At 39.5% G+C, this 14,891-nt stretch overlaps 1 protein-coding gene across 7 annotated transcripts in view; it reads left to right on the top strand.

The window, feature by feature from the left end:
• Nucleotides 1–14,891, top strand: part of TTC19 (tetratricopeptide repeat domain 19) — a 39,552-nt gene that overhangs the window by 8,572 nt on the left and 16,089 nt on the right. For all 7 annotated transcript variants that reach the window (XR_008549725.1, XR_008549724.1, XM_037494500.2 and 4 more), the window contains 2 exons: nucleotides 13,142–13,296; nucleotides 14,700–14,862. Coding sequence is in view for 5 of the 7 variants with exons in the window: in XM_037494500.2 (XP_037350397.1) it covers nucleotides 13,142–13,296; nucleotides 14,700–14,862 (318 nt within the window). In the remaining 2 variants the exon portion in view is untranslated. The remainder of the gene's footprint in view (nucleotides 1–13,141; nucleotides 13,297–14,699; nucleotides 14,863–14,891) is intronic.

Genomic DNA, 14,891 nt, shown 5'->3' with positions numbered 1-14,891 from the left:
GAATATTGTGAAATTGCCCTTGAAAACAACCCAAACCGGTTGTATTAATTTACATTTTCTTGTTGTGCTAGTCAATTTGCTTTGTGAGTTTGGTCAGATTATTTAATCCTTACATGCTTTTTTTTTTTTTTTTTTAAAGATTTATTTATGCATATAAGAGCTGGGGTGTAGGCCAGAGATGCAGGGGTGGGGGGTGAGAGGATTCACCAGAGACAGAGGGGGGAGCAGAACAGGTGGATCTACTGAAATCCACTACTGAGGGGAGCAGCAGGCAAGACAGGAGAGAGAGGCCTGCTGCGCCATGTGGGTTAGCTCACTGGCTGGGGTGGAACTTATGTTGCAGTGGCTGCTGATAGCTTGATAGCCCTAAGACTTTATCCCCTGCACCACCAGGGAGGCCCTAATTCCTACATGTTTGATTCACTGAGTGGGATTAGGAGAATATTCCTTTATAGGATTATAGGGTTGAATAAATGAATATGTTTTTAATTTTATATATATTTTACATCATTCTTCATTTTTATACAATGTATGCTTTCTCCTCTCAGGTGTAGTCCCCACGAAATTCCCACCACCAATTCACCTTTGTCCCATCACTGTAGCCCCTTGTGCTCTTCCCACCCGTTTTGATAGGTTGAATAAATTAATATTTATAAAGTAGGGCCTCCCATGGTGGCGCAGAGGTTGAGTGCTGGGCTGTGAAGCTGCCCGCAGCCTCTGTAGCGCCGGTTCGATCCCCGGCCACCGGCTAGGGTCGCGCCCACTGCTCCCCTCAGCAGTATATTTCGTCGGTCTGCCTGTTCTGTTCCCCGCTCTGGCTCTGGTGAATCCTCTCACCCTCCCGCGCTCTGACTGTACCCAGTGCTTGTATAAATAAATAAATCTTTAAAAAAATATATTTATAAAGTACTTAGGACAATGCTAACAGTAGCTGCTGAAAAAGTGTTGATTATTACTTGTTTTTATTATTGTGAGAGAGCAGTATGCATAGTTCCAAACCCAGTTTCAGTGTGAGTGTGTGGTTTCTTCATACCAACAAACAGTTCTCGGACACTATCACGGAATGAGAAGTCACTTCTGACACTACCAGAGATTAGCATCAGATTCCACAGGTAAACCCTCCCTCCACTTCCAACACAAGCTACAAGCCTAGGTTGCTACTTGTGCTTCTGGTCAATGGGCTGCAAATTAGAATTCCTGTGACCGCTTCCTTAAACTTCGGGTGCCAGCCACTAGCCCAGGTTTTTACTTGTGCTTCTGACTTCCTAGCTAGAGATCAGAGATTCCCAGGATACTCTATTAATTTGCTAGAGGGGCTCACAGAACTCAAAAAAGCTGTTTATGTACTAGATTCACTGATTTATTAAAAATACGTAACTCCAAACAGCCGAAGAGAAGAGATGCATAGGCGAGGTGTGGGAAAAGGGCGCTCTTCAGGTCTACCATCTTCCCCAGATCTCCATGTCCTCACCAACCTGGAGCTCTCTGAAGCCCCATTCTCTCGGGGTTTTTTTTTTTGTTTTGTTTGTTTTTTGTGGGACCCTCGCCAGCTGTCGGGAAGCGAGCCTCGCAGCCCAGCGCTCAACCGCTGCGCCACCAGGGGAGGCCCCCCATTCTCTTGGGTTTTAATGGCGGATTCATTACACAGGCATGATTGATTAACTCACTATTAGCGATTAAGTCAACTTCCAGCCTTCCCAGCCCTCCACCCACTAGAGGTCAGGGGCTGGGACTGGAAGTTCCCATCTTTTAATCATAGTGTTTTGTTTCCCTGGCAGCCAGCCTGTCCTCCAGAGCATGCCTGCAAGGTCCCTTCAGTAACATAACAAGAGGCACCTTTAATATGCTACACATTCAGGAAATTGCAAGGTTTTTGGGAGCTGTGAGAAAGGAACTGTTGAAAATCATATAAGACCAAATTATTACTTTTTACAGTCACCATTGCAGGCAGTGTGCCTCTTTTCCCAAAAACTCACTAATTTTTTATAACCTTTTGTCAGATTGATGGCATGACATTGACGGATTAACCAGCATTTCTTTCATAAGCAGTGGGGTTAATAATTTATTGGTGCCTTGTTTTTTCTTCTTCAAAGAACATTACCCCTTTATCTTGGGGTTTTCCCCCTGTATTTATGTTTATAGTTCAGAGTTGTTGGTTTGGGGTTTTTTTTTTTTTTTAATTAAAAAGAAGTATAAAACTAACATTTGTATAATTTAAAGAATAATGACAACAGGCAGTGAGCCAGCATTAACTGTGCAGCTGCACAGTGCCCAGTCACACCACTTCCTGCTCCAGAGAAGCTGCTCTCCTGAAGCTTTCTCATTCTGGAGCCAGTATGTGTTGTTACCATGATTACAGCTGCTACTACTGCTCTTCACCCCATTAACCCTTCAACCACCACAAGTTCTTGTCCCACGAAGCCATAAAAGGGAATTCATAGACAAACCTTCAGATAGATAAGCGGAGAGAAGCAAATCTTTATTCAGAGTAAAGTTTATTTAGAGGAGAAAGAACAAAAGCAAAGACTCCAAGGCAGCGATGCCAAGGAGGGGCAAAAGATGCTGTGTGGGCCGTGTCTGGAGGAGATTTAAACCTTTTTCCCCCTCTGTTCTAAAATGTCCTCGTCCTACTTTGTGATTGGCGCCTCCTCATAGTGATGATACTTGTCTGGGCAAATGCGTCCATTCTCCCAGCTCTTAAGAGTGTGTCTCCTAAAATTTACTGTCCCCATGAGCCTTAAAATTTACTGCTCCCATTAACCCTCCTGGATTTCTGACCTCGTCTCTGGAGTATGTTTGGTTAGCTCCTCTTAGGTAACTTACTGTCCTATCTCAGAAGCCTCTAACTTTCCCGAAGTCCCTGTCTGTAAAGTCCCTGAAGCTGCCAAATGAACCCTAACTTGCCTGGGACTCCCAGTTGTTTGCTTTTGTTTGGTTTTCCCTTCTTATTCCTTGTGAAGATGTTGTGTAGACTTTGCATATTTTTAAAATTCATGTAAATAAATCATTCAGTGCAACTTGCAAGAATCTTTAATCTCTTTGAATTAGAGCTGAATTCCTTTGTTTTCTTTGCTTTTTAAAAATTTTTAGTAAATACTGAGTAGGTGTTGGGCAGGTGGTGTTTTAGGATTTGAGTAGAGGTAAGTGAAGCAAAAGTCCCTTCTAGAGTTTAATACTTAGAAAAGTGTTTTTCGCCTTTGAAAATGTGTTTGTCTATCTTTCCTCTGAATTATCTTTTTATTTCTAAAACTGAGCATTTAACTTATTTTTTACATATATGCAATTTATTTTGGTAGATATTGGTAACTTTTCTCAAAGATAATTTGAGTTAAATGTTAATATGGATCGCAGAGAAGCTTCTTTTGCAAAATTTCTTCCCATTTTTTTTTCACTCACCTATCATAATAATATATCTTTTTGTCCATTCCTGAAGTGCTGTGAAGACTGAAATTTTAGATTTGCATTATATTGACAAATTAGTTTGGGGTATCTGTCATCTGAATAAATTACATTCGATTGCAAATTTTAGGAAATTTCAACTAAATGAGATTAAATGGTAGGGCATTTATTATCTCATGTAACTGGCAGTTCAGGAAAATGGAACAGGCTGTTGAGTTAGTTAAGTTGTTCATTGAAATCCTGAATAAGGGCTTCCCCTAGTGGCACAGTGGTTGAGCGCTGGGCTGCGAAGCTGCCCACAGCCTCAGCAGCGCAGGTTTGATCCCCGGCCACCAGTGAGGGTCCCACATGGTGCGCAGACCTCTCCTGCCACCCGCTGCTCCCTTCAGCAGTGTATTTCGGTCCATCTGCCTGTTCTGCTCCCTGCTCTGGCTCTGGTGAATTCTCTCACCCTCCCGCGCTTCTGATTGTACCCAGTGCTTGTATAAATAAATAAATAAATCTTTTTTTTTTAAAAAAAAAAAAATTTTTGAATAAGAGTCTTTCCATCCCTCCTCAATGTCATTATCAGTGTGTTGACTTTCTCTTCCTGCTCCCATTGTTATTGCAAAGTGACTATACTGGTTCCCCAGAATCTCATTCAGAAATGGCAGTGTCCAGAGGAAAAGGAGATGATGTTTTTCTTAGGATCAAGGTAATCTTTCCTAGAGGCCAAGTAAATTTATTCTTACTTTCATTGACTGGAATTGGGTTATATGCCATTTTTAACCCAGTCCTTGCAAGAGAAATGGAATTACAGGGCCTCCCTGGTGCTCTAGGGGGTAAGTCTCAGCATATCACCACTATGGCCTGAGTTTGATCCCGGACCATGTAGGGCACGCAGCAGACTTCTCCAGTCTCGCCTTCTGCTCCCCTTAGCAGTGTATTTCAGTAAATCCACCTGCTCCCACTTTGCTCCCCACTTTGTCTTTGGTAAATCCTCTCACTCCCTCCCGCCACACCTCTGGCTTATACCCCAGTTCTTCTGTGCAAAAGTAAATTAAAAAAGAAGTGAATTACCATGATTGGCTAAAACTCACCAGGATTCATTCCTGACAGAGGATGAATCCCTTTTGAGTCCCTTTGCTTGAATAATTTGAGAAGAGTAGAGATACTGGGGCAAACAGCAGATCTGCTAGGAAAAGAAGTTACTCACTAGTAGCTTAGAAGTTAATTTCAATATTGAGTCTTCCCTTTGAAGAACATGGTATGGGTCTTACAGACTTTTGCTTATAGATTTTTTTTCACATGGGCGTGGCTACTATTCTCTGGTTTATACTGCTGGAAATATTTAATGCTGATGTTTTATTTAGATCTTTGTATTTATTTTATGTGAGGTTCATAGTTTATTTCCTGTGCTTGTCATGGCAAGATTGTATTATGTGATAAATTGGATGTGTTCTGTGTTTTCTGTTCTGGCACAGGTACAGGTTATTACATGGTTGATCTGTTCTTTGAAAGTTGTGGAATCTGTAAAACCATATGGGCTAGATCTAGATCACCTTGAGAGCTGATTTTATGGCAACCTTTTTTTTTTCTTCCTTAATCATTACACATACACTCAACTTTCTTCCAATTTACTGATTTAATTTCAGTACCAAGAACAGTGCCAGGCACGCCAAATTAATCTGTTGAATAAGTGAATGTACGTAGGTCAAAGAATTTCGGAGATCTTTATTTTCCTGGAAGAAACTGTGTTTTTTATTTTTTTTAAAGATTGATTTATTTATGCATACAAGAGCTGGGGTGCAGGCCAAAGAAGTGGTGGGGGGGAGGGTGTGTGTGCGAGCATTCACCAGAGACAGAGTGGGAAGAGAACAGGCAGACTGACTGAAATACACTGCGGAGGGGAGCACTGGGAAGACAGGAGAGGTCTGCTGCGCCATATGGGTTGCTCCCTGGCTGGCCGGGGATGGAACTCATGCTGCTGAGGCTGTGGATTACTTCATAGTGCGGTGCTTTAACCCCTTGCACCACCAGGGAGGCCCTGGAAGAAACTTTCTAATGGAATTATATTTTGAAAGTATAATAAACAATACTCTCTTATGTATCTGAAATCATCATGTTCCTTTCCCACATTTTAATTTTATAGATTTCTTCTCTTTATGAATTTGATTCTTTTCATCCTCCTCTCCTTAAGCTGTAAGTTTTGTTCATTTTTACATTTAAAAAAATCAAATCTTTTTGTAAAGTTGAAGTATTTTTGGTAACATAATTGATTAGATTTCATGAGTGATTGAAGTGTGGCACCTAAGTTTACATCCTGGCTCTTCCACTTACTAGCAGTGTGGCTGGAGGCAAGTTACTTCTCCGTTTCCTCACCAGTAAAATAACAGTTGAAACCACCCTCTAGAGTTAATGGAATTAAATGCTCTAGGACCATGGTAGTACGCATTAAGCATTTTGTAAAGGATTTGCTAGAATGAGATATATTTATTAACCTAATTTATTAAGTGGTTTTAACTAGTCTATATTTCGCTTACCACTGACAGTTTATGGCGGCCCTCCCTAACTGTTGTATTCAGTTTCTCCTTGATTTGCCAATTTTGTTGATCTTTTCAAAGAGCTAACATTTGCTTTCCTTTTCTGTTTTTTGTATTCTGTATTTCATTTATTTCCACTCTGATCTTTATTATATTTCCTGATAGCTTTGGGTTTTTTCTTTTCTAGTTTAAGTGGAAGATAAGGTTATTGCCTTAAGATCTTTCTTCTTTTCTAATATAGGCATTTACAACTGTATTTCAACTTCTGTAGCTTTAGCTATATTCTATATTTTTTGACTTGTGTTTCATTCATCTCAAATTATTTTTTAATTTTTCTTACGATTTCTTTGCTCTTTTTGATATTTTGGAGTGTGTTGATTAGTTTCCATATATTTGTGAATTTCCCAAACTTCCTTCTGTTGGTGATTTCTAAGTTCTTTCCTTTTTGGTTGGAGAACATGTTTGTAATGAATTCACTTCTTTAAAATGAATTGTTTTATAGTCCATGTGGTTTTTATCCTAAGTGTTTTAGGTCTAGTTAGCTTGTAGTGGTATTTAAATCTTCTATATCCTGCTAATTTTGTCTAGTTGTTCTAGACAGAATTTTTGTTTCCGACCTTTATCCTTTGTACAGATTTCCATGTTTAAAGAATCCTTGATATATATCTTTATTGTTAGCCCTTCATCAGAAAAATGATTCATTTTGCCCTAAGATATGTCACATATCTTAGTATTAAACATTTTCTACTGTATATTATCCAGACTTTTCCTGAGTTATTTTATTTTCAGTATGGCCTTTGTAGAAGGCTGTTTTTAAGTTTTTTAAATAACCTAATTGAGTATCATTGTCTTGTGATAGAAAATATTAAAACCTGTTTTAAAAAGTATTAAATAGGGCCTCCCCTGGTGGCGCAGGTGGTTGAGCGCCGCACTGTGTGAAGCTGTCCGTGGCCTCTGCTGTGCTGGTTTGATTCTGGCCGGCCGGCAAGAGTCCTACATGGCACAGCAGGCCTCTCCTGTCTTGCCTGCTGCTCCCCTCAGCAGTGTATTTCGTCAGTCTGCCTGTTCTGTTCCCCGCTCTGTCTCTGGTGAATCCTCTTACCCTCTTGCACATCTGGCCTGTACCCCGGTTCTTGTATAAATAAATCAATCTTTTTTAAAAAAGTTTTAAATAATTTTTTTTTTTGGTTTAAATTTTGCATTGTTGTTTCCAGTCCTTGGAGTTTTTTCCTCATTAATCTCTTTATATTTTAGAAAGAAGACATATGGCTTTCTTAATTTTGTTAGGTATAACTTAAAACATTTCTTTGAAACACATTTGGAAAAAATTATTTGTTTTCAATTTCTTTTGTAAGGTAAGATGCATCCAGTTTAGCATTCTTCTGCCTTTCCCTTTCTTCATTTATTCTCTCTGATCTGGAATTTCAGACCTCAGAATTTATTATAGAGGATACTAAAACCAACTTATTTGCCTTCTTTATAGATAGCCTGTCTTCTCTTGTCTGATTGCTTTGTAGGAATCAAGTTTTATCAGTTAGGGATTTGTCTCTTGAGTTTTGCCTGATCTGTGGTGAAGTTCGGTAAGATCCAGTTCTCTTGAGCGTCTATAGTATATCTTTGCTTCTGTTTGTCCTGCTCTGGCCTTTTATTCAGTTATGACATTTATCTGTGTGTTGGCCCCCCCTTTTTTCTCTGTTCTTTTATATTTATCTATCACTCCTTCCTCAATGGTCTTATTTGGGGAGTTTCTCCAGTATAATAACCCATGTTGCTAACTTACTATTCAGAAGTTAGTATTGTGCTTTTTTTCCTGTTTTTTTTTTTTTTTTTATTTCAAGCAGAAAAGTGTAGAGACCCTACCAAATGCCTGAATACCTTTCCCTTGCTTGGTCAAATCTAAGTATTTTACTGTATGTGCTTCAAAACTGTTTTTGTAAATTTAAGACTTGTGTACCCCTGCTGTGTAATTATCCTGAATTTAGTTTTGATTTCTGTCATTCATATGTGTATTTATTACACAATAAGCGACAAACAGGGATTTTTAAAAACTATATGAATGAGATATTACACAATTGTTTGTAGTTTTTCTTCATATGTTGGGATTTATTCACGTTGATACTTAAAACATCAGTTTTCCTGGCACAAAAGCACTGGTTGCTTGTCAAACCACAGGTCTGCTGGGTGCATCTGTTCAGAAGGGGTGACTTCCTCTCAGCAATCCACTGGGGTGAGACAGAAAGGTGAAGCCTCTTTTCATCCTTACAAGGAACGACACAGGCTAATGGTGTCCCTGATTGTCAGTGCAAGTATTCTGTATCTGTCAATGTAGTCCACATTCTGGCCTCTTTCAGTCCCACTGAAATCCCTCATAGTGCTAACATACCCCAGCGAGCTTGACTCTCTGATTGTCAGGACTTGCAGTTACTTCCAGTTTTTGCTATTACATGGTGTGATGATAACATAGTTCCCCTGTTGAAGAGGAAAGTTGTATTACTGTGTAAAAAATTACTCACTGAATATTCTTCAATCTATGTCTTTTGTGTACACATACACAATTTATTTCCTATGGTTAATTCAATTGCTTATTGACTGTTTTAACAGTTTACTTTTTTTCAGATTGATTTATTTATGTATACAGGAACTGGGTGTAGGCCAGAAGTGTGAGGGTGAGAGGATTCACCAGAGACAGAGTGGGGAGCAGAACAGGTGGATGTACTGAAATACACTGCTGAGGGGAGCAGAGGGTGAGACAGGAGAGGTCTGCTGTGCCATGTGGGTAGCTCCCTGGCAGGGGTGGAATTCATGCTGCAGTGTCTGGTGATAGCTTCATAGTGCTGAGAGTTAAACCCTTGTGCCACCAGGGTGGCCCAACAAGTTATATTTTCACTAGCAATGTATTAGTGTTCTTGTTGCTCTGTATCTTTGCTTTAGTTAGACTTAAAGTTTTTGATGATCTGATGGGTTTGAAATGGGAGTTTCCTGTGTTTCAGCGTGTTTTTCTCTGATTACTAGTGACGTCGGACAACTTTTCATGAATTGATTGGCCATCCAGATTTCCTGCTTTGAATATTGTCTGTACACTTTGCTTATATTTTTTGAAGGTTTTTTCCCTTAAGATTTGCACTTGAACATCTTAAATTCTGTAGGTTACATCTTTTTGTGGCTTTGTCTTATCACTTTAGGACATGACAGAAGTCAAAACATAACTATAAGAGAATCTATTTTCTGTTAGTTTGTGTTTTTTGTGCTTTAGTAAAGTTTCTCATTCTTTTAAGGACAGAAAGATACTCTTACATAGATGTTTGGCTTTTTTTTACATTTAGTCTTCAATTTACTAGCATTTGTTTTTAATATGATATGCGTTATCAATGTAATTTTTTTAAAAGATTTATTTATTTACACAAGAACCAGTGTACAGGCCAGATGCTTGGGAGGGTGAGAGGATTCACGAGAGAGGGGAGGCAGAACAGGCAGACTGCCAAAATACACTGCTGAGGGGAGCAGTGGGCGAGACAGGAGAGGTCTGCCACGCATGTGGGACTCTCGCCGGCCGGCCGGGATAGAACCGGCACTACAGAGGCTGCGGATAGCTTCACAGCACCGCGATCAACCGCCAGCGCCACCAGGGGAGGCCCATCAGTGTAATTTCTTATCCCTCATGGACAGCCAGGTGCTCAGAACTGTTTCATTAATCTGTCATTTTCTCACTAATTTTAATGACCACTCTTAAGTTCTCATAGATATATGAAGTGCTGCTGTTGAATTTTATAATTAAAATTAATTTCTTTAATTTCATTATATCTTTACCACAGTTTCATACTTGTATGTTTTTAATTGTTCATTCAGCTGTTCAGTAAAGAAATGCTTATTGAATGCCTATTGTATGCCAGACACAGTACTAGACACTAAGATAACCGCTATAAATAGTTGCTGCCTCATGGAGCTAAATTTCTAGTGGAGAAAAAACATGTAATATATACTGTCTAGTAAATTGTTATGTCCAGAGATGATTAAGTGCGATGTATTTGAGGGAATACTTTGGGGCAGTATGCTATTTTATAGGGCTTAGGGAAGGCCTAATTGATAAGAAACCCATAGAATGGGAGGGAATAAGCCAAGTGACAGTGTCTGAGAGAGGGAAATTATAAAGATGGACCTGTGGCTGCAAGGCTCTGACGTGGAGCATACTTGATGAATTGGGCTGTTGGAAAAGTCATGATGTTTTTTTTGTTTTGTTTTGTTAAGCTTGCTTTCTTTCATGCATACAAGAACTGGAGTGTAGGCCAGAGGTGTGGGGCTGAGAGGATTCACCAGAACAGGCAGGTCGACTGAAATACACTGCTGAGGGGAGCAGCATGCGAGACAGGAGAGGTCTGCTGCGCCAAGTGGGTAGCTCCATGGCCGACTGGGGATCAAACTGCTGCTACAGTGGCTGGCGATAGTTTTATGGGACTGTGTCTTTGCTCCTTGCCACCAGGGAGGCCCTGTAGTTTTTGTTTTTCAAGCAAAAATGCTTCATGACTTTCCCAACAACGCAGTACATATTGATAAGATTCTTGAAGGCCTCCCTTTTTATTGTCTGCTTATTCTCATTTATGATAAACTTTCATGTTTACTTTTCAGCAGGGTTTTATGTAAAATGAGACTCCAGAATGGTTTTTGTTTCTTCCAGGTACTTAGGCCCAAGCCTAAATGAATGGTGTAAATTTAGTACAGCATGTAGCACCAATCTGTGACTGCAAATTTCCTTGGTAGTCATTTTTCCCATCTAGATGCCAGACTTGGCCACTTATACTTTCTTGTGTCTTGGGGTGTGGGGGGTATGGTTGGAAAGAGAAGGGTAAAGGGTATGTGGAGACATGACATAAATATTCTAATTCATCCTTTTCTCGAGGTTGTATCCTATAACCAGGACAAGCATCCTTGCTTTTAAGTTTCAGATCTAGTTCTCTGTTTCTGCACAAGTTGAAGGCCTCAATTCTGGATTATTATAATATGCTGGACTTTTGCTCTGTTAACGCGCACACTTTTCCACTTTGGGTTTTAGCTTACTCCTAATTTATGACCCTTAAGATGTTCTCTTAGCTCAGCTGTGCATGTAAAGGGATATTTGTTACAAGGCTTGAAGCAGAAAGGTTTTCAGATTATCAACTACATTACTGGACCCAAAAGCCTTTGTTCAGATTCTGCTTTACTCCTTCCACTTCCTGATCTGCTAGAGTTAGCGCCTAGCTAATGAGATACAGCTTAACAGAAGTTTTAGGACCTTCCTGGAACATGGCTGGTAAATATTTGAAGTCTGAAAAGACCTTTGTAGACTTTCCTAGTTATTTGGTGGGGGGCAGTGGGGAGTCTAGAAGAGCTCATGGGGTAGATGCCAGTACTCAAAATTCCCTAAATTAGATGCTTTTTCTTATAAATGTGTAAAGTTGTTTCAATACTTTATTAGATTCCTTTTTATTCTACTTTATGCAAGCCTAATTTGATATACTGATAAATATACTGAAATATTATCATATTCTTGGGTTAAATGCTATTTGGTGATACCTTTGGGGCATTTGAAAATTGTATTTATGAGAATTTGGAGTAAAAATTTCTGTAATCTTGTTTGCTACATGGACTGATTTAGATAGCTCATCTTTTTCTCAGGTTAGAAATACTTGAAGAATTTATGATTAAAACTTGAAGAGATAAATATGCCCCCTCAGATAAAAACAATCCTTTAGGGGTAAGCTTTGTATAAACATGATTCATTTTTCAGCTTTTATTAGGCTGATTTCTAGCAATTTTTATATTTGAGAACTTTTTAAAACATTATCACTTAGAAAAGGGATTCTTCTTTGGTTATTAAAACTGAAATTTTCTCTTGGCTGTATCCTGAAGGATCTATTTTTTTTTTAAAGATTTATTTTTATTTGTACAAGAACTGGGGTACAGTCCAGAGACAGAGTGGGCACAGAACAGAGAGACGGACCAAAAACACTGCTGAGGGGAGCAGTGGGCGAGACAGGAGAGGTCTGCCGTGCCATGTGGGTATCTTCCTGGCCGGCCGGGAATAGAACCCGTGCTGCAGAGGCTGCAAACAGTTTCACAGCACTGCGTTCAACCCGCTGCGCCACTGCGGAGGCCCTGTATTCTGAAGGGTTTATTTTATCTTTGAAGATTTTTATTTATACAAGAACTGGGGTACAGGCCAGATGTGCAGGAGGGTGAGAGGACTCACCCAGAAGCAGAGTGGGGAACAGAACAGGCAGACTGACGAAATACACTGCTGAGGGGAGCAGTGGGCGAGACAGGAGAGGTCTGCCACGCCATGTAGAATTCTTGCCGGCTGGCCAGGATCGAACCCACGCTGCAGAGGCTGCAGACAGCCTCTGCAGTGTGGCACTCAACTGCCTGCGCCACCAGGGTGGCCCTGTATCCTGAAGGTTTTAATAAAGAATCTTTTTCTCCCATAGGCCTATTTTTAGAGAAGTGGTTTTTGTTAAATCCTTTATGGTCAAAGTGCTATGAATTTAAAGTATATTTTTAAAATAATGAAAAAACAGAATTTTACTTTCATTAATCTTTCTTAAAAAGCTTTACTGTCTTCCATTCCAATTAATTTCCATTACTGGTATCAGTGATAATTTTTTACTAGGATTACTTGTCACTTCATTCTTGTGCTTTTGAGTTATAGGTAATGAATGTGTTTTGTAATTATAAAACATAAAAGAGCATTGTTTTAAGGTATAGAAATAGTCATAGTAACACAAATCCCCCAAAATACTTTTTGGCATTTTTAGAACATACAACTTCCTGAATTGGAATAATTACACATGTTCTGTGACATTTTGGGTATATGGTAAACATTTGTCTTTAAATGTTCTCAAATTTTAGTATTTCTGCGGTATTCTAAATCTTCTGTTACAAATTCTTCTTGGACTTTTGTTTGAAGGGGATAAATTAGCATTCATTTTTACCTGTGCCACTCAATAAATTAGGTGGGGGAAAGTTCCAGGATTCTAGCTAGTTTGGTCATGTCATTTAATTGGAAATTAATCCACTTAAATTGTCACCTTTATGTAACCGCTTGAAGTTAGTAATACCTTTTACATGAACCATTCAGTGGATTTTATACTATTTAAATATTTGAGGGGCTTGGTAATGAAAAATGATTAGGGCTTCACTTTCTTTATTGTACTTGTTATATCCCAGCACTGCTTTTATTTTCTTCATAGTGGATGAGAAAGCCAATACCCACCTTCTCCTCGGCATGTGCTTAGATGCCTATGCTCGATACCTTCTGTTTTCCAAGCAGCCATCACAGGCACAAAGGATGTACGAGAAAGCTTTACAGATTTCTGAAGAAATATTAGGAGAAAGACACCCACAGGTAAGGGAGGAAGACATTAAGAAGAATTATAAAACAAAGGTTTAAAAATTTATTTATGGATGAGAAATGCCACACTCCATAGAAAATGATGAATAGCAGATAGTCCTGAATGTGTCCTCTTATCTTGTGCCCCCCAGTCCATCTATTTTCCTACCATTTCGCTTGTACCCCCTAACTATTTGTTTCAAAAGGATTGAGACTGGTTAATTTCCAGTTTGCCAAAACATTTTGCAAAAGTCATAGGTTAAACATTAGAGCAGCCTTTCTTAAAGGCAGGTCTAATGAGACACCAGCTTTGGGGGACTTTATAGATTCAGTATTTTGGAATACTAAGTCTTTTTGAGGAATAGGTTAACCCTTGAAAGATCCTTGCCTTCCTCACCCATAGGGAAGATGCCAACGGGGTTGGAGGAAGAGGCAGGAAGGAGGGACTATATTAAAAAAAGAAAAATTAAAGGGGCCTCCCCGGTGGCGCAGCGGTTGAGCTCTGGGTTGCGAAGCTGCCCGCAGCCTTTGCAGTGGCGGTTCAATCCCCGGCTGCTGGGCGAGGGTCCCACATGGTGCGCAGACCTCTCCTGCTGCCCTCTACTCCCCTCAGCAGTGTATTTCGTCAGTCTGCCTGTTCTGCTCTCCGCCCTGGCTCTGGTGAATTCTCTCACCCTCCTGCGCTTCTGACTGTACCCCAGTGCTTGTATAAATAAATAAATCTTTAAAAAAAAAAATTAAAAACCAGTGACAGAATTTAAGCATACCTTGCAAAGTTTTCTATGAGACCATTTGTTAAACATTGAATTAATTTCATTTCTTTGTATTTCAAGTTCTGCAAGAGGTAAAAAGTGGATTGTTTTGCTGTATGAATGCTTAGTACCCCCAAACTAGGACACAAAATTTTAATTGGACTGAACAGGACTTGGGTAGATGAGCAAGGCAAATTAATAAGAGTCGTTAAGAAAAAACAATTTGGATTATGAATTATTTACAAGAAAAGGATTTAGAACTTTATAATGATAGAGTCCCCTTACTGGAAAACAGATGACAAATGGAATTCATATCACTAGATAGGGGTTGTCGTTCCAAGATTGCTGAACTTTAAGCAACAAGATCATTATGTTGTCTTTTTGCTGTTATTTTTCACTTGGTGCTTGTAATTTGATAATTAGTTCAGTTAATAAGTAATATCCTGTTCCCTGGTTTCTAGATTGGCATTACTTTGCGGTCTAATGGATGTGCACTGTACAATATGAATGATAAATTCACATAATTTGTTAAAAGGCTGGTGTTCCTTACTTGTCTGTGGAGTAAGATGAAATGATTGACTATATTGAGTTTGTCAAACCTAAAATTAACAGTAAATCTCTGTAGGTGTGTTTAAGAAAATGATTCGTTTTTTCTTTTGTGTGTAGACCATCGTGCTGATGAGTGATCTGGCTACTACCTTGGATGCACAGGGCCGCTTTGATGAGGCCTGTGTTTATGTGCAGAAAGCATCTGATCTGGCAAGACAGATAGAACATCCTGAGCTACACATGCTGCTCAGTAATCTAGCTGCAATTCTAATGCACAGAGGTAGGAAGCAATGGAAACTTGGTGACTTG

Source organism: Talpa occidentalis, unplaced genomic scaffold, assembly GCF_014898055.3.
Source record: "Talpa occidentalis isolate TD23 unplaced genomic scaffold, MPIMG_talOcc4v2.1 talOcc4.7, whole genome shotgun sequence".
Lineage (NCBI taxonomy): Eukaryota > Metazoa > Chordata > Mammalia > Eulipotyphla > Talpidae > Talpa > Talpa occidentalis.
This window is presented reverse-complemented; position numbering and strand designations above follow the sequence as displayed.